Consider the following 22,757-nt stretch of genomic DNA (forward strand, 5'->3'; position numbering starts at 1 on the left):
AGCTGCAGAGGATTTTGCCAGAAATAGCCTACAGTCCGTGAGGTTTGTACAGATGCTGAGTAAGCCCAGAACCCGGTCTGTTAATGCCTCTACGCTTGCACAAGTGCTCTTCATGTTTAGACGGAGCATTTCTGTCTATTGGTCGAGGTTATGGTCGAGGCGCAAAGCGGCGATACTTGCCCTGATGGATCCCAACGGGCAAGCCACAGAGCTTACACTCGGTGCCCTAAGCATGTCTTCACCTTTCCTGGCCCACAGTAAAACGCCGTTTTCAAGCACATCTTTTCTACCGGGCTGGCCAGCCCTGGGCTGCCCCAAAGGGATGATGCCCCGGCTCCCCGGGCTGCACTATCGCTCTTCTGCGCGTTCTTACGAACTTCCCTCTAATCGTCCGCAAGCGCGGGGTGGGCGAAAAGAGGAGAAGCCCCCAGACCTGCGGAGGGCTGCCGATACCGCGGTGGCAGGGGCTTAGTTCTACTCTTAAGCGCCGGGCCGGCCCGGGCTCCTCCTGCACCACCTGCGAGAGGTGGGCGCACCTGCCTCCCCGCGCCCAGCGCTGTAAGAGCGCACCCTCCCTCCTCCCTTAATAACTCATATATAATAATAACTATTATTATTATTATTATTCCCCCTCCTCGCCCCCCCCGCCCCGCCCCGCCCCGCCCCGCCGGTGAGGGCCTCTCCGCCACCAGGGGCGACGCGCACTTTCACCCCGGCCCCTGGCACGGCCGCCCGCTTTGCGGCAGCCTCTCTAGAAACTTCTCGGTCCCTCCCTCTCCCCTCCCCTTCCCTTCCTCCTCCCCGCCGACCGGGGGCCGGCGCTGCGGCGAAGGCAGGAGCGAAGGAGGCGCGCGGCGCCCGCCCGCCCGCGCTGCTCGGAGCCGGAGGCGCAGCCAGGCGCTATCCCCAACCCCAGCCCGGCGGCAGGCTGGTCTGCAACCCCGACCCCGGCCCCTTCAGGCGGCCCTTCTCTGCGCAGCGGTGGCAGCAGCGGCAGGCGGGATGACGGCGGAGGAGATGAAAGCGGACGGGGCTCCTTTGGAGGGGGCGGACATCACCCCCAAGCAGGATGAGGGCGTCCTCAAGGTACCCAGCGGCCGCTCCCCATCCCCACCCCCCGCACTGTCTCGGAGGCCGGTGGGGAGGGGGGCACCCGGTCCCTCTTCGCCTACGAGCGGGCGCTTCCCCAGGCGCCCTGCCCCGCCGGGGCCCGCTTTGTCCCCTGACGGGAGAGGCACAGGCTCGCGCAGCCCTGACGGTTAAACATCGGCGGCGGCGGCGCGCGGGGAGGGCGGCGGGCCGCCTCCGCCGCGCACGCGCTGCCCGCCCGTGGCGGGGGCTCCCACGCGGCGGCGGCCGGCAGGTCCCCGCTGCCGCCTCTCCCCCCCCGGTGTCCACCCCCCCCCACCGCCCCGGGCCGAGCCGGAGCTAGAGCCTGGACCGCCCGCCACGGGAGCGACGGGGGGCGGGGCGGGGGGAGAGAGGTGCTTCACGCCGTGCTCGGGCTTTTTCCCCCCTGGGCTGGGGTGGTCGGTCCGCCCGGTTCGCGGGGTGCGGCCCTGCCCGCATGGCGTGTGTGTGTGTGGAGAAAGGGGGGGTTGTCCGGGCCCGCCCCCCCAGCACGTGTGCGGGGTTTGAGAATTAAAAATGGTGCCTCGGCGGGGGCACGTGTGTGGCGCACCCGCGCAGCGCTGTGGGGAGGGCTCTGTAAACGGACCCCCCTTTGCCGCCTGTGGGACCCGCGGTGGGGTGTTGCACGCGTGGGCCTGATGTCGGCTACCCCTCGGTTCGGCTTCGGGGGGAGGGGAGGTGGGAATGGTGGCTGCGAAGGGGCCGCAGGTGAGGCCGGCGGTAGGGCTGGCGGCGGTGGGGGGTTGTGCGGCGTTGTGGAGCACGCCGGCAGCCTGGGGTCTTGCCTTTGTGCCGGGAAGCCGGTTTATAAGGGTAGCAGAAATTTATGCCATGAGGGGGAGTTGCACTAAGTTCTTCCGTCAGATATTTCCTATTTCCACATCTCTAGAAACTTCTTCGGTCTCTCTTAACTTTAACAACCGCCAGAAGCCTGTGTGAATCGCAGTGAAATTTCAGAGTTGCGGTGTTTGGGAGAATAAAAGCGGCACCACAGCAAAGACAAAATTCTGGTTTTAACCTTTAGAGCCTTCTGGGTTTGTCATAGAAGCGCTGTCTCCGGTTCAGGAAAGGGTATCGGGGACCAGACTGAAGATGTGTGGCTGGCTTCTGTACACTGCTTTCCCATATTTCCAGCTAATGTGCCTTGGTGAGAGTTTGTATTTTTTGCACGTAGCGCAGTATCAGGTTAGAGTTCTCATCTGCATTGGCTGCCCAGGAAAGCTGCCTGCGGGTCTCCTGCGTCTCAGATCCCTGAGCATGGTAAAAGGCAGTGAGTGTCTGCCTACTCCGTGCGCTACCTGCTTTTGATGATGTAGGTGCAGGTGATTTTTTTTTTATTATTATTAAAGGAGGGGGGAGAAAATACTGGCAAAATAACTGAGGTGGTGAAAAACCTCAAAGAAGGTGAGATTGTGAATTGATAAGGCAAAAGACTGTGGAGGTCGTGAAGTCCAGCCTTCATGGATTATATTTTTCTAGTAATTGCTGGAGTGCAGGATACACCCATTGAAATCAAGGATCTAATTCTGAACTAATCTACGCCAATTTTGTATTGGTATCATTGCACTGATTCCAGGAAAGGTTTTTTTATTTGTTAATTAGCTTTGTATCAAAATATTATCCAGAGGGTTTTACCTGGTATTGCTGAATATGCTTGCACTATTTCTAGTCTAAGTATTTAAGTATAGAAATATTTGCAATCACAATATAAACAGAAAAATCTGGTTTCTCCATCTGAAAGGGTAATGTAATCTCTATGGAAAATAGGGTTGCCATATTGAGTATATGAAAAAAGTGAACCTTGAGTCTCTTGAAAATTAAATAAATGGAAAAGAATAATATTGTATGAATACTGAAAATGAGATATTCATTATTTTCATGTTGGTTAACTTGGTATAACACTACAAGAATGTGGCATTTGGAAAAGCTTAGTAAATTTTCATTAAATGCAGTTATTATTTCAAAGTGGCTTCAGGTTGGTTGCTTTAAAATGACAGGTTACACACACACATACATATATCTCTAAGCATGATGTAGTTTAGGTTGGTTACCAGATTCATGTTCTTTTTATGTCTCTATTCCCTTATCTCTGTGAGAGTGGTTGCTTGAATTTTTGCCTCCCTTAGGAGAGAAATCAGTAGGTTAGTTCTGTAATGCTAATAACTGCTGTAGCACAAGGTGGTGCAGGGAAAGGGAATGGTGTGCTGTGTGAGGTCAAGCATCCCTTTTCACATTGAGCATTTTCTCCCTATGAAACAGAGGAGGTAGTATTTTATTTATTTATTTTTATTTTATGCATCCACTGAGGTGCTTTCAGCTTGTTAAGTCTGCCAGAAGCTGTGCACACAGTTTTGGGTAGAGGCTGCTGGTATTTCAATCCTGTAGTCAGCTGCAGGGATGGTGGGAGGGAGGCCAAGTAGGAGATTGGCCATGGTTAGTTGCAATAAGTTGAAATTTGGGAAGGTCTGCTTCCTTCAGTGAAAAACAGGATTGGTATAGAAGCATGACATTTTTATAGTTTTTCTTTAAAGGAGGGATACCAATCTTTACTTACTTACAAGTGCCCTTGAAGAAATGTTTTATCTTGTATGAACACTGTATTTGCCACGTCTGTGTAGATGCAAGCAAATAGGGTCCTCCATTGGTTCCCTTTTGCTTAGCTAAAGTCATGCAGAACTTTGGCTCAGAGCTAGACAGTTTCAATCAGTATTGGAGAAAACTCAAATTTGAACTTCAGGAATTCTGTTACAGACAAGACTGCTTATCCTTGCCCTATGAGGTACGTCAGTATTATTCCCTTATCTTATATACATTTCAAATGAACATCAGAGAGATTGACCAGTCTTGCTTTTTGTATAGTTTAGATGTAGTTGGTACTGGTTTTGCTAGCTCAGCTGGGGGACCTCTTGAGAAGAAGATCAAGTCCTTGCAGATGTATGTGAAATTGGGGTGCTGGCAATCTGTGTCAGAGTTGTGGGGAGACAAAATTAATACAATATAATAATTCCTAAGTGTTCCTGTGTTGGGGTGTGATGCTGTTAACCTTTGTTAAACTGACTGGTTTAACTCGAGGAATCTCAGATTACATGTTAGAATAGACTTTGCGTAAAAAGAACAAGCTCCCTTTCTTGTTTAAATGCTTTGCCTAGAACACTGAACTCAGCAGTAATGATAGAGTGGTGGTAAGGAAAGTACTCGTATAAAGCAAAAAAACTCTGCCTAATGCTTTACCTGATTAGGTTTCGAGAACATTTAAAATCTTGTTGAGGAAAGGTAAATGACATTGCTAACTATAAATGCAGAGATCTGGAAGCTGGTGCCAACTGTTGCCAATTAAGTTCTCATATCACAGCAGAGCCATACTGAGGTTCCCGTGTTTGCAAGAGTGCTCATCTGTAGACTGAATAGTCAATCCATTTCCAGATAACTGAAGTAAACCTGCAAATCTTTTACCTACTGAAGATGATAATGCATGCGTCTAAGTAAATGGAATTGATGTCCAATAGGCTGACTTAGTTTTTATCATCTTAATGTTGCTTACTATTTTTCTCAGGTTGTCAAGAGAGAAGGCAGTGGGACAGAGTCTCCGATGATAGGTGATAAAGTGACTGTCCATTACACAGGATGGCTTCTTGACGGCACAAAATTTGACTCCAGTCTGGACAGGAGAGACAAATTTTCATTTGACTTGGGGAAAGGTAATATCTTGTATTTGGTATTGATCAGTTTTCGTAACAATTGAGACAGGATTTCTTTGCATGTGTGGCTCCTTTGCATGGTAACGTTGCTATTTAAACTTGTTTTCAGAGCTTAAGGTTTATTCTCTTAGAATGGCCCAATCAGAAAAGCTTTGATTTTTTTTTTTTTTTTTTTTTGAATGAGAAAACTGTGTAGTCCCTCGATGAGTCTGGACCTCAGACAAAGCAATCCAGGTGAGAATGTTGTCCTGAAGCACAGTGATAAAGGGTAGTTAAACGGCCAGAATGTGCATTTTGTTGGTTGTTTTCTTGGCAGAAGACTTAAATTCAGGAGTACTTAATTGTGACCAGATACTGGGACAGGGTGCATTGGAGCAGCTGTCAGCTGCAGCATGATGAAATGAACTCCCTTTTTCCCTAAGTTCCCAAATTAACCCAAAATATGAATCTTGAAGCAGTGTATCTCTTCATTATCAAAAGCCTTAATTTTTTGAATGCAAAAATCCAAACAGCCTTGTTCCAGCAAATCTTAATACTCAATCTGAGTTTTTCCCTGGCAGCTCCTTACCTGCTGCTTTTTTTTATTTGAGAGATAAATTCTGCAGTGTACTGAAACTTGAGATGATACGAAGTGTACCTGTAATTACAAGACTAATAGGCTGCTTGCTTGAGTTGAAAGGAACAGCAAGTAGGAGAGCTCGAGTAAAAGAGAGGATTTTGTTACTTGAGGTTCCAGCTTCTGTTCACTTTTGGCTTTGGAAGGAGTACTACTTCTCCTGCTTTCCTCCCCTTTTCTGTTACAAGTGCATGTAACTTTTAGTTACCACTCGTGCTGCGCTTTGCCAACTGATAAAGTACAGAGAGAAAAGGCTGTTGTGTTGGGTTGTTTTCAAAATACGAGCAGGCAATCTCTCGCCCTAAGTCCTTCCTCTTCGAAGAGTTTATTGTTACTTCCTCGCACTTGAGATGGTGCCAAGCTCTTCAGCCCGTGTCTGTGTTCAGATGACTTGTATTCTTTATAGGCGAGGAAGTAAGGGGAGGAAAAGAATTACTACACTTAGAATGGAGAAATTAAACCAAATGTGGAGTCCCAGGTAAATTTATAATTTGATTAGGCATAAAACCGATGTACATAAATCAGAGTGAGCACAAGTAATTCAGAATTTGTGCTGTCTTAGTTTTTCTATCCTAAAAGTGATGATGCTCAGTTTCACAGCGGATCATGTCTTTCATGTATGCTTAGCAATTATGTGGTTGAAATTTGACTTGCATAGGTGAGGTGATCAAAGCATGGGACATTGCTGTGGCGACTATGAAGGTTGGTGAAATCTGTCGGATTACATGTAAACCGGAATACGCCTATGGCTCAGCTGGGAGCCCCCCAAAGATACCTCCCAATGCTACGCTGATTTTTGAGGTAAGTGAGAGACGGTGATTAAGACTATATACTTGAAAAACAAACAAAAATCATATTTCTCTGTAGAAACTGTGTGATGTAATACCCTTTCAAAACTGGGATGTTCGGTTTTCTAAAGAGAAAAATACGGTCAGTGAGGGTAGTGTGGGTGTTCTAGTCTGGCTGCTACTGATCTGCAGTGGCTCGGATTCCCTTATTTTGAAGTCTTTAAAATACTTAGAAGTTTTCTAGTGTTCATAGTTTTAATTTTATGGTTATGGAATGATTCACTATAGGAGAGCGCAGGTTGGGGGGGAGGACTGTCTCAAAGGCAGACTTTGAAGTAAGTGAAAAAATGAAATCTTTAATCCTCTTTCCACTTTATAAGACTCAGAGTAATGATACATTAAACATTATGAAGTTTTCAACAACAGAAAGAGTTATTAATGTCCTCAGTAATACATTTTTCATACTTTTTTATATTTTTTGCAATGTTAACACAGTCTTTTATGAGTTATTTAGGGGAGAAAAGAGATAATCACCCCATATAAAGTACTAGAAGGTATGTTCGAACAGCCCTGCAACTATGAACTGTTTTCTGTAGGGCTGAGCATTTTAATAAGCCTTAAAGCACCATAAAACCAGTTTGGATTCAGGTTGCCTGTTGATTACCAAAGCCTGTCTGTGGATTCGGGCTACATTGGTCAATCTTACCATCATAGAAAGTCGTTTGTACATGCTTGGTCCCTGTGATAGATTCAGCAGTCTTGAGATTGGTGTCTGGTTAACACTAGTTTTACAATTCACGTGGACAGTTGGCCTCCTCGTGTCTTGGTAAGCATGGAGCCAATTAGCATGGGTATTTCTTAACGTCCCCAGCAGAGGACAGAATTTGTTACCTAGTGATCTTTAAGGTGTCTTCCCCTACCCCTCCTTCCCTTCCAAAAGGGGGTGGAAATAGCAGCTGTCTCCTGTGTATTATTTCAGTAGTGAGAGTGGTTGCTCAGAATGCTGAGACCTGTGTTTGATTTTTTCCAGAGAGGATGATATTAAAGCTGTTCCTGGAGCATGCTTTGAGAAACTGGATGTATTTTTCATATTGTTAAAACAGATCAATTTGCCAATAAATACTTCAAAATTAATTGCACCTGAGAGAAGGCAGATAGACTCTATTTCAGTGTGATTTTTAAAATTATTTTGTTCTAAAATACTTAATCAATGGGAGGGACCCCTACATTGGGAGTCCTAAGGAAAGTTTTTAACCACTCATGATTGCTCTAAGATTGAATGTTTTATCTGAAAGAAAAAACAGCTCATGGAGTTGGGACTGAAAGCCTGTTAGATTGTAATGGAAACAATGAGCATCTGTTAAGAAGGGTGAATGTAACATAGTTGGATATTGTATTTTTATTACATCTGGATAGAGTATTTGCATTTCTTTTTTCTATGAACTTGTGAGTAATAGCATTAGGGATGTATTTTGTGCATAAGGATTCAAAAAATACTGCTAGCAGGTAGTATGCCAGGCCACTAAGGGGTGAGAACTTACTCATTTTGAGTCCACCAAAATTAATGCCATTATTTCTGCAGTTGGCTGTTGAAAAATAATATCTTGTAAAGCTGTTCTTAAACAGCATTTTTTTACATATAAGTTTGAAGATACTCGTGGCTGATTTATAGTGGATCAAACTACACATGCTGGAATGCCGTGTACTTTGCACAAATGCAAGTGATACTAAGGCAGGATTGAAGGGGAGACAAGAACACTTAACACGCATTTATTGTGTTCTGACCTGATGATTCAAATGCAAACTCTACTGTTTTTTCTTTCCCTACCCCTCCACCTTTTTTTACTCGCTTCATTTTGGTTGAGGGAAAGGAAAAACAAACAATTTCAGTGTAGCAATTATTGAAGATGTTCAGCTTCTCTGCTTTTTACTGACTGGTGTCTCAGAGCTCAAGACCTCCTAGCTTGGCAGCATTAATAAAGCATTCTTAAGGGCTTCGCACTAGTGTACAGGATGCTACGTTGTTGTCCTGCAACAAGAGATGATACCTAAGCTTTTGATAAATAAAAGCACTAACTGCAAGATGTGATTTGTTTCATCAGAGTATTACTGAGTCTTACTGAGTCTATCTGATAGAGTCATCCAGATTCTTCACTTCCCGTTAGGTTTTTCTTAATGATGCCAGTCTGACCTCTCCATCTTGTAGGTACTGTTTAGATAAAAGTAGTGTTTCATTCATGACCACTTATATCCCCTAATGCCTGCCTGCGCAGTAACGTTAGAGGAGAAAAGGGAGAAAGAAAGAAAGAAAAGCATTGAAGCTGCCTATGATGGTTTTGCGCTTCCCTAACAAAATGGCCTGCAGATGACTGGCTACAACAAATAAGCAGTGATGTGTGTGTCCTGAACTGGGGGCTGGGGTGAAACTTAGGAAAACTTTCTGGACCTAAGTTTTATTAGGTAGGAGTGATTTCTGACTAGTATGACTCTCAGGCACTTAAAATCTCTTTAAGTTTCCGCTTTCTTTGTCCTGCTCTTAGGTTTCTTTTTTATTATTTAAAACAATGTCAGCATGGTTCCTTTGCAAGTACCATCACCGTATCAAATTTTTGTATGAGTTGCCTTGAAATGGACCCACTAAAAGATCTTGTAGCTGTATCACCACCACATCAGCATTTGTTTATGACCTGAAATAAAGGGTGTCTTATGGTTTGGGTTTTGTTATTTTTTTTCTCTTCCTTATGATTGCTTTTGCTGAGCAATATAAATAGGTAGATTTTTCCTTAGAATACTGTTGTTCAGGTAAAATGGAAAAAAAAAAAAAAAAGGGTGGTGGTGGTGTGTGGCAGAACCTGTATGGTCATCAGTTGGTCCAGAACATGGGATGTTCTGGAGTGACTTAGCTTGTTTCAGACAGACTGAAAAGAAAGACCAGAATATTGTTATTGGGTATCTGTCAGAAGTTCAAGTACTCTTTGTGCTGGTGAATATTCAATTTGTCTTGCATTCTCGGTAATATTAAGTCTAGTGTCATGAACTTGCACAGCATTAGCCCCAAACTTCCTTTTACAAAAGGTACTTAGTCTAAACAATGCTGATTAGAAAGACTTGCTCTTTTGTACTGTTTTTACTATTGTTTTACTCAGAGGATAGCAAAAAGATTTTTTTCTTAATTTCATAGCAGCAACAACAAATTTCTTTTGTGACTAGACTATTTTTCCATCTTGTCAAGGTAGTCCCACTTCAAACTGTGATTTGCATTAGAGGTTTCTGAGGTCATGTGAAGGGATCGTTACCTCTTACATTAATACCAGCTCTTAAAAATTCTAAACAATTTATTGCAGCAACAAGTTTAAAGGTGGGCCAGATCATGGTTTTGTTGTTTTATCATTGTTCTGGAAATAATTTTTTTCTGAAATGATCCCACAATACACAATGATAAGGCAAGACCAGAAGGGAAAATGTAACAAGTAAAAAGAGAACACTAACTCTGTTCAGGCATGAAAGGGAGAATGATGCAGAAGTTTTAAAACTATTGTCCCATGGCACAAGAGTAGGAGGATGAAGAAACGGGTGGGGAATAGCTGAAGTCTGAAAAAATATTCTTGAATTTGTTTTAATATTGCAGGACAAGCGTTTGGAATCAGTTTGGGCTCTAATCCAAGCACTTTAAAGTTAATCTGAATTTGACCATAGGTGGAAGTAAGGGTGTAATCAGGACTTAATGATTGCATCTTTATATTTAATTTTCCTGCCCCTTTTGTCCTTGTATTTCTTACAAACCTCCCTGGCCCTTGGATGCAGTGATGGTACTGGTGATCTAGTTGACCGTAGAGTAAGAGGGTGTGACAGCTGATCTGTGCGGTAGCACTGCAGAGTGGCAGCTGAGAGCAAATTCTTCCTGGCTTAATGTGTTCAAAAGGTTTTTTCCCTCATATTGAAAAAACAAACAAAACCAACCCCCCAAACTATTACCCATACTTCTGCCTGCAGACACTATGAAAAATACTGTAAAAGAAACCAATAGAATCTCTTTTTGCAGTAGTCCCTAAGCATTGTGGCTCATATAAGCTTTATTCAGAATCCAAGTTCACAGTCCTTTGAATTAAAGGATCTAATTTGTAGTACTGAGAGACTAAGATTGCTGGAGAAGAAAGCCGTAAAGGCCTGAATATAATCTTAAACTCTTCAGTAGGTTTACATTCAGTATCTACTGAGTAGAGCATCTTCATAGCCTTAGCTATCTATTACCTTACAGGATATTAACTAGGATAATGGCTTCCTAAACAGCCATAGTTTCAAATATCTCTGGAGAGCAAATTCTGTGAGTTCCTGAATTGATGTGTTGAGAATAAATGCAAGGCTTTTCTTCCCTCCTTAGATAGAACTTTTTGAGTTCAAGGGGGAGGACCTCACTGATGATGAAGATGGTGGCATCATCCGAAGAATCCGTAAAAAAGGAGAAGGCTACTCCAAACCCAATGAGGGTGCACTTGTGGAGAGTAAGTATGTTACACAAATAGTAAATGGGTTTACTGTGTGGGAGGGCAGAATGTTTTTCCCAATCTACAACTCCTTGCTATGAGAGGGAGGAGTACGTGGCTTCTCTTTCCTCTACTAGGTAACTTGAGGTTTGTTTTCCAGCAGTGACTGTGTTCTCCAGAGATACTGAATCTGATAAAGTGCTTATCTGATCAAAAAAGATAGATGAACCTAATAAAGTGTTTCCATTTGCTGAGGAACAAGAGCAGAAGTATATCTGGCACTTGTTGGAGTGGAAAAAAAAAAAAAAGAACAAAAAAAAAAGGGTTAATTAAGTTTAGTGGCAGAAGTTCTATTTGCTGCTAGTAGCCACCATGCATAGGTAGCTGTTAAAAGAGGAAAGACTGTTTAGGAGGAGGCTTTGGCGCTCCCTATATTACCTGTGCTACCTGTACCTTGCCATATATGGATGTCTTCTGATTTTTCTCTCGGTTGTTCTGTTTTTTGTTACCAGTCCAGTTTGAAGGCCGATATGGAGATCGTGTTTTTGACAGGCGAGAATTGCGGTTTGAGATTGGAGAAGGTGACAACTACGATCTTCCTCATGGTCTGGAGAAAGCAATTCAAAAAATGGAGAAATCGGAAGAATCTGTATTCTATCTCAAACCCAGGTATGCTGTTTCTGATCTTTTGATACTTGAAAGGCTTATACTAAGCATCTGGCAAGAATTAAGTGTTTTGTTATAATGCCTTTCAGCTTTTCTCAGTGCTGCAGTAAAAACTTGATCAGCCCCAAAAGTTCGATGTATGAGAAGTATGAAGCTAAGATCAGTTTGCCACTAGGTTGTGAAGTAATAGCACTCCAAAATAAATGTACTTACATCTCTATAGCGTTGATCTCGGTGAATATAAAAAAAAAAATTGTTCTATTGTCGCTGTCTTTAATTTACATTTTTGTGGTCCCTCTTAATGAAACAGATCTTACTGCGCAGCAGTGCATGTAAAGATACCTAAAAAACAGCCTCAGAATAGGAAAGGAGCTGATGAGCCTTCTGAGCATCCCTGTCTGACCAGATAGCTAGGCGACGTGGTTAGTAAAGAGTATCGGGAATCCTTTGTGAGTAGAAAATGTTCAGCGGTATTCTGAAAGCCTTTTGGAAAATGACCTTCAAGATTTCTGTGAGATAGAAGGCATAGTTATATCCAAACTATGGACCATTATGAGAACACCCTGAGACTAAGAACAGCTAACAGACATATGACTGCCCGATGTTGTAACCTTAAACAGTCTTGGATATAAGCACAACTTTCTCTTTACAGTGAGAACACATCCAAAACAAGTCGAGTTTGCACTGATAGTTTCCATCAAAATTTAATTAATTTCAATTTTTAAGTTTTTTTTTTTTTTTTTTAAACTGGAACAGAACCCGATAGGAGAAGAAAGGCAAAGCAATCTGATCTTGTGGGCTTTCCTGCTAATACGCAGCTTCTTACTGGAGTTGCAGCGCAGCCTTTCTATAGGCATTTACTGTTACTCTGTTGATTAGCAGTATGTGAAGTGTACAGCTGTTCACTTAATCTCTGTATTTATTGTTGTTGTTGCTTTTATGAGAATAGTATTAAAATACATGTGCTCTGAAGGAAACATCCAGTCTCAGACCATGAATATAAAGCAAGATGTGTATAACTTGAAAGTATTTTTTTTCATTGATGGAGAGGTAACTTCATTTTCCTTCACATAAACTTTAAAAAAAAAAGTAGGAACCGGTAACGTAGAGATTAATGAAATTAACCCCAGGTTTCTTCAGCTTTCTCCTACCCTGTGCTTGCTAATTTTAGAATAGTACCCAGAATTCTTCAAGCCTTTGTCTTGTAATAATACTGTATAGGCATCCCAATTTGCATGGGGTTTTTGCATCCAGCTTCCTATGTAGAAAATATGGCTGTCTGGATATTTTTGAAACTCTTTTTTGTTTGCTTGTTGTTGTTGTTTACACCCCCCCCCCCCCAATCTTACAGCTATGGTTTTGGAAGTGCTGGGAAGGAGAAATTTCAGATCCCTCCAGATGCAGAGCTACAGTATGAAGTGAAACTCAAAAGTTTTGAAAAGGTAGGAATGAGAGATGAAGTACCAAAGAGAGTGGGAGGTGGGAGAAGAAGCGCCAGTGCAGCTTAAACAAGGACAATGGGATACTTGAACAGTGATCTGAAATAGAGAAGCCACTGTTGTCAGAGATAGTAATACACCGGGAGCTCCTGGTTGAAGTTGTCCTTGTTTTTACTGTGTCCCTGTCTGCTGTCGTCAGTGTCTCTCCTGCTCTACCCCAGTTTCCAGCAGCAGTGCAGAACTCTGCTTTGCCAAACCTATCTGTACCATACTGTTAGTGGGAAGCAGCATAGCCATTTTGCTTCTGCAGAAGCTGTATCATTGACTTGAACTGTTCCTGTTTGGGTAGGCTAAGGAGTCTTGGGAAATGAACACAGATGAGAAGCTGGAACAAAGCTGCATTGTGAAGGAGAGAGGCACTCAGTACTTCAAGGTAAACTACAGTCCCCAAGTAATAATAGCATTTCTTAGTCCGTGTCATGAGCTGATAATGATGATTACGACTTCTGTCATTTCAGAGTGGTGTTCATGGTATTCTCTGATGTTTTACAGGGAGGACTGGAGGGGAAGGTGTCTTAAACAAACAAACCAGAAAGCCTTAGAGTTGGAATATCCAAAGAACTAACTCTGCAGGGAGTTAGTTCTCTCTGTCAAGAGCTCTTTGCTGTACCTATAGATAACTTCAGGGCGTATGTTGAATAGTAGCAAGCTTACAGTATTTAAGTTCCTGATGTGGGATAGTGCTGTGAATGAACAACATTCATTTGGGTATAGATGTGTGGAGAAGCTGTTTCAAACCATTTAACCAGCTAAAGGCAAACTTTCCCATTATCTTCATGACACAGCAATTGCTGTGCTGTTTTGAAAATGCCCTATGTTCCTTCTTTTATATCAGAAATTGAATATAAGGTGGGAGTTCAGAGTGAAGTATCAATGCTGACCTACCTATACTCCTAGTTTTATTGGGGGAACCAGGAGGTATTCCTAAAGATTTCCTGATCCTATGCAGAAATGGCTTTCAGAAGTAGTATATTTTTGATGATAGACGTTATTTTCTGAGTAGTCTGAATTATATAATTTTTTTTAGATCTATTGCTCAAGGTAAGCAGGAGGGACAAGAGGGAGACAAAGTTACTGTGGTGAGCTGTGTGGTAATTGAATTGCCTTGTTTACAGGAGGGGAAATACAAACGGGCAGCATTACAGTATAAGAAGATTGTATCGTGGCTGGAGCATGAATCAGGACTCTCTGATGAGGAGGATGCAAAAGCCAAAAGCTTGAGGCTTGCTGCCCACCTTAATCTAGCTATGTGCCATCTCAAGCTGAAGGAATACTCCCAGGCTTTGGAGAACTGCAACAAGGTAGTAAGGCTTTATTTATTCTTAAACTGCACAAGCAATCTGACGGTTTATCTTTTGCTTTAACAGTTTAAAGGGATACCAGGCCACATGGTGTTTGGCCTTCCTTATCAGCTGGCAGAACAGATTATTTTTGTAATTATTGTCCTTTGAATATCTTACTAACTGGCTGCTACATTGAGAATATTTAGTATTTAGAAATTAGAAACACTAAGATATAGTAAACATAGTCATGTTGGCAAAGGTCCGTCCTTCAAAGAGTTAGAATTAGAGCCAGGACTAAATCTTAGACTTGCTGGTTCTTTGTCAAATAACCTACTATATTCAGTTGTCTTTGTACTTACTTCTACTGTGTTCAATTCACCTTAATTAATAAGCTCTGACAGAACTCGTAAATCTACGTCAGAAGGTACAGTTTCTAGCAGTCTCTGGTATTCTGACTGCATATTGTTTTTAAAAAAGAAAAGTTATTCTTGAATGTGGTTTTGTTTTGTTTTTAATGCAGGCACTTGAATTGGATAGCAACAATGAAAAAGGCCTCTTCCGGCGTGGAGAAGCTCACTTGGCTGTCAATGACTTTGAATTGGCCCGGGGAGATTTCCAGAAAGTTATACAAATTTATCCAAGTAACAAAGCTGCGAAAGTGCAACTGGTAACTTGTCAGCAAAAAATACGGGAGCAGCATGAGAAAGAGAAAAAGATGTATGCCAACATGTTCCAAAGGCTTGCAGACAAAGACATAAAGGTAAGTAACACTACTCTAGAAGACTACAAGATGTGGTGTCATGTGTTAGACAAGGAATAGTGTTTTCAGGTATTCAGCTTTCTTTTTAGTACAGATAAATACAGTGGGAGAACACTCAAGTAGCTTCCTCTGGGGTAAAAAAACTGGAAATAGCCAAAAGTCAAAATGATTAGGCCATCTTGTTTGAACAAGACAGCCAGCAGTAGCAAGCATGGCACAGAATGCTTACTTCAACTGATTTTGCAACAGACCAGTGTTAATCAGAAAGCAATTGAAGTGATGAGATGCAAATGTGATAATGTTCAAGAACTGAAAAAAGTGCCTATTCTCCTTAAACTGACCTCCTACAGAACAGTCTCTCCTGGTGCCTGGGTGGCCCATCTACTGAGACCTTATATCTGTCGTACAGATGGTTCTGAGGACCATCTTGCTGCTTCTCAATAGAGACATTAAGATGTGGTTGATGCTCTCCGTTTAAATGTCAGAATGATTATGAAGTGTCAGAATTCAGACTGTCAGAAGATGCATTATTCTACTATATGAATGGTTTTCCTACTAAACTTGCACTGGAATTTTAGTAAATGCTAGTTGAGTTAACAATAGTGATATTTGAGTTTAGGTTAATTCTGTCCTTTTAGACTTTGTCATGTATAGCCACACAGTACCTTAATTTTCAGTAGGATTTAATAAAAAATTTCAAGAAGATAAAGATACAGCAACCAAACTAGAATTATTACATTGTTGGGCATCTTCACTTTTGATGTGGCAGGTTTCAGTTGCCAGCTGTCAGGCTCTGCTGTGCAGGTTCCTTCCAGATCGCCACAGCTGTTGGGAATCTGGCTTCCCTCCACTAGGTGTGGGACACAGCAAGATCTGCTGTTCAGAGAGGAGTGGATTACTGAAACTAGCTATACCCACCAAAAGTACAGAAGGGCTGCCTTTGTGCTCTTCAAAATGACACCTTGGCCCCAAAGACAAGACAGTTCGTAGAATTGTATTCTTGGCAGAAGGCAGACTCACAGTCTTTGTATTGCAGATTGTTTGGGATACTGCATCTGGCAGGGCCTACAAGAAGGCTGGAGAGGGACTTTTTACAAGAGCATGTAGTGATACGACGAGGGGGAATGGCTTTAAACTGGAAGAGGGCAGGTTTAGATAAAACATTAGGAAGAAATTTTTCACTTTGAAGGTGGTAAGGTGGTGGAACAGGTTGCCCGGAGAAGTTGTTGAGCCCCCATCCCTGGAGGTGTTTAAGGCCAGGCTGGTTGTGGCCTTGGGCAATCTGGTCTAGTGGGAGGTGTCCCTGCCCATGGCAGGGGGGTTGGAACTAGATGATCTACAAGGTCCCTTCCAACCTAAACTGTTACATGATCTACGTGTCTTTTAAATAACTCCAGGGATGGTGACTCAGCCACGTCCCTGGGCAGCCTGTTCCAGTGCTTGATAACCCTTTTGGTGATTTTTGAAAATACTTCCTAATGTCCAATCTAAACCTCCCCTGATGCAACTTGAGGCTGTTTCCTCTTCTCCTGTCACTTCTTAGTGGGAGAAGAGACCAATGCTGACCTCGCTACAACTTCCTTTCAGGTAGCCGTAGAGAGTAATAAGGTCTCCTCTCAGCCTCCTTTTCTCCCAATTAAACAACCGTAGTTCCCTTAGCTGCTTCTCATAGGACTTGTTCTCTAGACCTTTCACCAGCTTCATTGCTCTACTTTGGATGTACTCCAACACCTCAATGTCTTGTAGTCAGGGGCCCAAAACTAAATACAGTATTTGAGGTGCGGCCTCACCAGTGCGAAATACAAAGGGACAATCACTTCCCTAGTCCTCCTGGCGATGCTATTTCTTGTACAGACCAGGATGCTATTGGCCTGTTTCATTCTTCTCAATAGTTAGATGATCTTGGGAATGTGCATGTGTTTACATTGTTTTTCCTTGGAGTCATCTGACCTACTTCAAATGGATGAGGTTTTATATGAAAAAGGATTGGTGGAACTGCAAACAAAAGATGCTTACTCCCCAGGTCAGTCCTGGGGACTTTTCTTGCAAGAAAACATGTTTTCCTGTTAATTCATTTACGTTACTTTATTCTAGCTCCAATGGTTTCTCTATTAGTGGTGGTGGGAGAAGTTCAGGAGTTCTGGAGGAGAGGGTTTGTTTACCAAATGTCTTCTGATCTGCTAAGCAGGCAGCTTGGACTAGAGTTCTAAAATTCCTGACATCTGTGTATCTTAAGGTCTGCTGAAGTTCAACAGCCACTCTTGCATCAGTAGTTCTTTTCATGAATTCGAATAGTTCATGTATGTAAATTGTGAATTTTTAAAGGTCAAGATGTTTATCACCTTATCTTAAGCCCAGGATTGCTAGCTAACAGATTTTCTGTGGAGAGGAGACTTTGCTCTTGTGTGCTTCACAGAACATTAAGGATGAAAGGTTGACCTTTGGTGCCTGGATGTTCTTTGGCAGTGGTTTCTTGTTGCAGCTAAGTTGATGTAACATTTTGGTTTAAGGATTCTGGCCCTTTTTCCCCACTCCTGTTCCCCTCCTCCAACAGTGCATGCTTATGTTCTTGCTTGTTACTGTCTGGTTCTCATCTAACCTCATAATAAAACAGATGGTTCAGGGTGCTAGGCTGACAGATAGAATACCAATTTCATTGCACTGTCTTCTGAGATGAGCAAGACAAGACATTTCTACCTCCCTTTACTGCGTTTTAAAATTATTGCAAGGTCAGGATGTGTTGGTTATGTATGTCCCACTGGAAAAACTGACTTCTGGCCCTTACTACATGGTGCTCTGCCTTCCACACCTTTTTATGTGGACTGGAAGATAGAACAAGGAGGGGGCTTTTAGAGCAGCTGCCTTATCAGGTTAGATTTTTCTTCCAGCTAAGCTCTTACAGAGGACATCCAAGTGACTGTTGTCAAGTTGAAGTCACTCTTCATGAAACTAGTTGTCTGGCAAAGATATTTCTTCGTATCTTGAGTCCCAAGTGTGCCTTATAGAAGTTGGGGGTGGAAGCAGGGTTACAGGAATTGCTGAAATTGAATCACATTGAAATTAAAGCAGAATGAAAGTAGTTCCATGCAGAAGCTTCCTAATGAATTTCAGTTTGTGGGAGAACACTTCCTTAAAGTATGTGGCAAGCATATGTATGCCACCTTATGAATTGTAACCATCTAACACCAGTATTACTTATCAGCATCCTCTGAACTGCTTAGAAGCTTCTTAGATGCAGGAAAAAATGCAAAGACTACTTGGTTTCTTTTGGCTGAAGGTCCTAATATCCTAGTTCAGTCTTGCAGGGAGGCCAGGTATCCCAGTGATAAGAATCAAAAAATGATTGTGGTATTGTTTGCGAATGCTAGCAACTTTTTATAACAGAGGAATATATTTTCTTTGTCTTTCTATTTAGTCAGCTGCTACTCTTCAAACCAGCCACGCTGAAGATGAAGAAATGAAAGATGAGCAGAATGGAGTTGGAGATAAATCGGAAGTTGACACAGAAGCATAAAAACAAACCCTATTCCATTAGTTTTGTAAATGAAAGAATTTCCAGTGAATTTAGACCTTTATTTTTCTACCTGGTTGGACAGTGGCTTCAGGGGAGCAGAGGCTGAAGCCACCATGCCGCAGTCAGTTACAGATTTGTATGTCTGTTGAAGAAGCTGAGTGGCAGCATAAATCTGGTTTAATCCTAGGGACTTTATTTATTCATTCAGCCTCTGTTACTGTTTGGGTTCTGTCTGGATTTACTCTGCTTAGTTTATTTGCATTTTGCCATTGATGTTTGTCTGTTTTCTGGTTCCAGCTCACATTAATCCCAGGTTCTGCCTCCTAAATTTATTTCCTTGATTTCTTTCAAGTAATCAGCCTTTTCCAGGAGTCCTCACATGAGACTTAAGAACAAATTGGCACTCCCAGTTCTTCTGCCTTGGCATTGCCCCCTTTTCCCCCTGTTCAGTAGGGAGTCCCTTCCATTAAGTGTTGTAACCTTTCTTGTATGCCTCCTCTTTGCAAATTGCTGAAGGTGAAGACTGTGAAGTCACAGCTAAAGTAATAAAGCTCCAATTAAACTCAAGAAAACTGAACTTTTCGTGGGTTTTTATTGGAATTTGCACAGAATGAAGAGAATTTACTGTCCTTTGGTCATTCAGCATTTTCTCATGAACGTAGCTGTACAGTAGCCGCAGTATCTGATTATTTTTCTACGTTGTTCATTCATTGCTATAGAAAGTTCCCACAATAATCAATACAGTATTTACTTATATATTTAGAAAAGGAAAAAATACATGGCTGAAAATTGTACAAAAAGCAAGTCTGTAACTGATGCATAGAGCTTGTTTTCTGTTCATACTGCTACCTTCCTCTTCACTCTCCGCATTGTAAAACTGGACCAGAAGAAAACCCATTTATTTATACCTGAAAGTGACCGGCTTTGAAGAGAAGATATGTGATAATGGTTTAACACATTACAAATACTTCTAATTCCTAATGAACTACAGACTTCTGACTGATTCCAATGTCTGCTTATCCCCATATCGCAAGAAAGATACTACTCGATATTCTGCTTCTTTCTGCAGTATGTTGTGTCTTGTTTGGGGTTGGGTGTGCTTTTGGATTTTGTGTGGCCGTTTTGTTGGGATGGGTGTTTTGTTTGTCTGCAGGCATGGAAGCTAGTACTCAAGCTCACCTTCTCTGTTTATTCTGTTACGTAGTGTTAAACCCAGCATCTCCACTGTGCTGTTCTGAGACCCTCTAGCAGCAGAAACATTTTGCCTGCTTTGCAGGAGGAAGGTAGATGATCTGTTCCTTTGAAATACAAAAATGTGGTTTTTGCAGTGAGAAAGATGTCTTTCCGTGTCATGGGGTGGGCTGGAGTTCTGTGTATATTGCAGAGTATCCCTGGTTTAACCTGAATGACACCCGAAATCTTAATTTGAATTCCTGGTCTCTTTTGCTGATACAGAAGCACTGTAAAAGCAGTTACTCATGGGGTTGTTTAGGGGGCCAGTACCTGCCCCTGGTGGAGTGCCATCTTGAGCCTGGCAACTGTGTAACTGTCACCAAAGCGTTAAGGCCTGCTTGACGTGCTGCCCTGTCCCCAGGCCCAGAACAACCTGCTTGAGTTGGAGCTAGCTTAGGGAGCTGTGAAGTGTGCTGCTCTCGGCATGGCACGGCCATGCCCTAAGCTTTAGTGGGGTGAGGGATGGATAGGGGAAGAGGCAGGATAAAGTGCTTGGTAGGTCATCGCATTTAAGGAAATGCTGATTTGGTTTGCTTAGCAAAATCTTAGCAGTACCAGGTGCCACAGGGGCTTTTTATGAGTTCTGCCTCTCAGTAGTATCAGCCCTGCGTATGTGAAAACTAATTCGCCTTGGATGAAAGTGTGACTACCTCTAAGGGGAATGTTAGACAGCTTACAACAAGGTGTGAAGAATGTCTGTCAGCTGAAGTTTCAAGAGGGGATTTCTAGATGCAAAGGAACAGTAAGGGGAGCAGGAGCGTCAAGCAAGAGTTCTTCTCCAGCAAGGAAATACTTTGATTTGTTGGGAATCATTACTGGAAACAAGAGCCCCTGTGGTTGAAACTTGTTGCTATGAAAGTAAGCGTAGGGTTAAGTCCTAATCATAAATTTCTAATTCTTGAAAGTACCATTTTGCCTTTGTTATTACTACAATAACTGAAATACTTAAAGAATGTAAATCTACTAAGGATTCTAAATGTGTCCTATTCAGGCAGCTGAAAGGGGGTTCTGTGCCGTCTTTAAAAATGGGTCTAGTTGCCAGCAGAAGATGGCATGCTAGTGTTGATAAGTGGTCATGCATGTAAACTTCAAATATAAACTATTCGTTATGTCCTTAATAGAAAAATACATAAAATAAACAATTACAATACTGACTTTGTAAACCAGACACATCTCTCTCTCTCAATTTATACATCCTTTGTCCTGTGCGTGGTATTCTTGTGATAGTACAGTATCTTTGAAGTCACAGACGGGCCCCAGTGCACTATCAGCTGCGGGAGTGGAAACAACCGATAGACAGCTCATTTGCAGAAGGCGGTAGGGAGGCGGTTTTGCCGTTAGGGCACGAGCTGGATCGCGTGTAATGGCCGCGGGGCTGCGGTGGAGCCTGCGGCCGGGCGGGCCCTCGCTCTGCCCGCCGTTCCCCGGCGGTAGGCGGCGGTTGAGGCGGCGACACCGGGTAACGCGGCGGGCGGTTGGGCGCCCGCTCCGCCGAAGGCAAAAAGGCGCGTTTCCAAGCGCGGAGCGTGAGACCCTTCCCCTCGCCCCGGCTTTCGCGGCTGCCCGCCGCGGGGCCGGGCTCCGGGGCTGCGGAACGGCCGCGCTGAGGAAGCTCCACCGGGCCAGGCCTGCCGGAAGCCCCGCCCCCGCCGGAAGCCCCGCCCCCGGCCTCACGTGATCCCGTCGCTCGCGCGCGCCTCCGATGTGCTCCGTCCGCGTTTGTACCTGCGGAGCCGCCGTCGCCCCGCTCCCTCCCACCCTAGCCTGGCGGCCGGCCCGGCAGCCGGCGGCAGCAGCTCCGCCTCTGCAGGCGGCGACGACGGCGACGGGATGCGGTCCGTCAGCTACGTGCAGTGCGTGGCGCTCGACTTCGGCGGCAGCCTCTTCCCGCACGCCATCTGCCTGGGAGATGCTGACAACGACGCGGTCCGGCGGCGGCGGCGGCGGCGGCGGGAGGGGGGCGGCGGCGGTGTTTCTGTGGGCCTGCGCGGGCGGCGCGGTGCGGGCGGGCTCCGCCCTCGCGTGGCGGCGGCGCCCCCGGTGCAGGCGGGGCTCGGGCGGGCCCGGGGCAGTGGGCCGCGGGAGGGGGCGCAGTTGTCGCCCGCGGCGCGTGTGGCGAGCTGGAGCCAGGTCGGCAGCGGCCCGCCGCGCCGCGCACAGGTGGGGCGGGGGAGCCGGGCTTGGCCGGTCTGGGGAGCACCCGGGGGCTGCCCGCCGCTGTGGGAGATACGCGGCGGCAGAGCGAGGGGCGGCGGTGGCGGCTAGCGAAGGAAGGTGAAACGGTGCGGGGAGGAGGAGGCGGCGGCGGCGGGGCTGCCGCCCGTCGGGGGACCCGGAGCTTGAGGGGCGCCTGAGCAGTGTCAGGGCCGCAGGGGCGGGCTCAGGGGGCGCCCAGAGGTCGGCTGCGAACTCCGTGTTTCGGTGGTTCTGGGCTGCGGCTGGTCAGCGCCTCCAGCACCGTTAGGCGTGCTGGGCACCCCTAAACCTGGGCCCTGGGTGGCGTGTAGCTGGCATAGGGATGTTAACTTTGGGTCCCAAAGAGAGGCACGCTCCTGTCGTGGTGTGGGGAATCGTTTTGCTGTGGCACAGTGGATCACAAACAGGGTAGAGCCAAGTTTAATTGTCCCTTGATCTCTATGATGGATGGATGTGCACTGGGAATTGTCAAGAGAGGTCAGTCTCTCCCTCTGCACTGGTGAGGCCACAACTGGAATGCTGTGTCCAGTTTTGGGCTCCCCAGTTCAAGAGGGACAGGGAACCGCTGGAGCGAGTCCAGCGAAGGGCAACTAAGATGATTAAGGGACTGGAGCATCTGCCTTATGAGGAAAGGCTGACAGAGCTGGGACTCTTTAGCCTGGAGAAGAGAAGGCTGAGGGGAGACGTTATTATGGCATACAAGTATCTATAGGGTGGGTTGAAGGAGGATGGAGCCAGGCTCTTTTCAATGGTTCCAAGTGACAGGACGAGGGGTAACGGGCACAAGTTAGAACACAGGAAGTTGCATTCAAATACACGGAAAAACTCCTTTACGGTGAGGGTGACAGAGCACTGGAACAGGCTGCCCAGGGAGGTTGTGGAGTCCCCT

General features: G+C 44.6%; 1 protein-coding gene across 1 annotated transcript; it reads left to right on the plus strand.

Annotated features, from left to right (window-relative positions):
* The first annotated feature begins 817 nt into the window (after positions 1–817).
* FKBP4 (FKBP prolyl isomerase 4) lies at positions 818–19,016 on the plus strand. Its single transcript, XM_082494580.1, has 10 exons — positions 818–1,086; positions 4,685–4,829; positions 6,104–6,246; positions 10,615–10,735; positions 11,230–11,386; positions 12,735–12,825; positions 13,172–13,255; positions 13,998–14,183; positions 14,686–14,925; positions 18,341–19,016. The coding sequence occupies exons 1-10, from the start codon at positions 1,003–1,005 to the stop codon at positions 18,437–18,439; spliced, it is 1,350 nt and encodes a 449-aa protein (XP_082350706.1). The 5' UTR covers positions 818–1,002; the 3' UTR covers positions 18,440–19,016.
* Positions 19,017–22,757: the final 3,741 nt, after the last annotated feature.

The sequence above is a fragment of the Vanellus vanellus genome (assembly GCF_965231255.1).
Source record: "Vanellus vanellus genome assembly, chromosome: 1".
Taxonomy (NCBI): domain Eukaryota; kingdom Metazoa; phylum Chordata; class Aves; order Charadriiformes; family Charadriidae; genus Vanellus; species Vanellus vanellus.

What these genes read in the sequence shown, in the direction of transcription:
- FKBP4 (XM_082494580.1), top strand. Translation starts at nt 1,003, where the DNA reads ATGACGGCGGAGGAGATGAAAGCGGACGGGGCTCCTTTGGAGGGGGCG. An exon ending in GAGGCACTCAGTACTTCAAG is followed by an intron (nt 13,256 to 13,997) that starts GTAAACTACAGT and finishes CCTTGTTTACAG; the next exon opens with GAGGGGAAATACAAACGGGC. An exon ending in CTTTGGAGAACTGCAACAAG is followed by an intron (nt 14,184 to 14,685) that starts GTAGTAAGGCTT and finishes TTTTTAATGCAG; the next exon opens with GCACTTGAATTGGATAGCAA.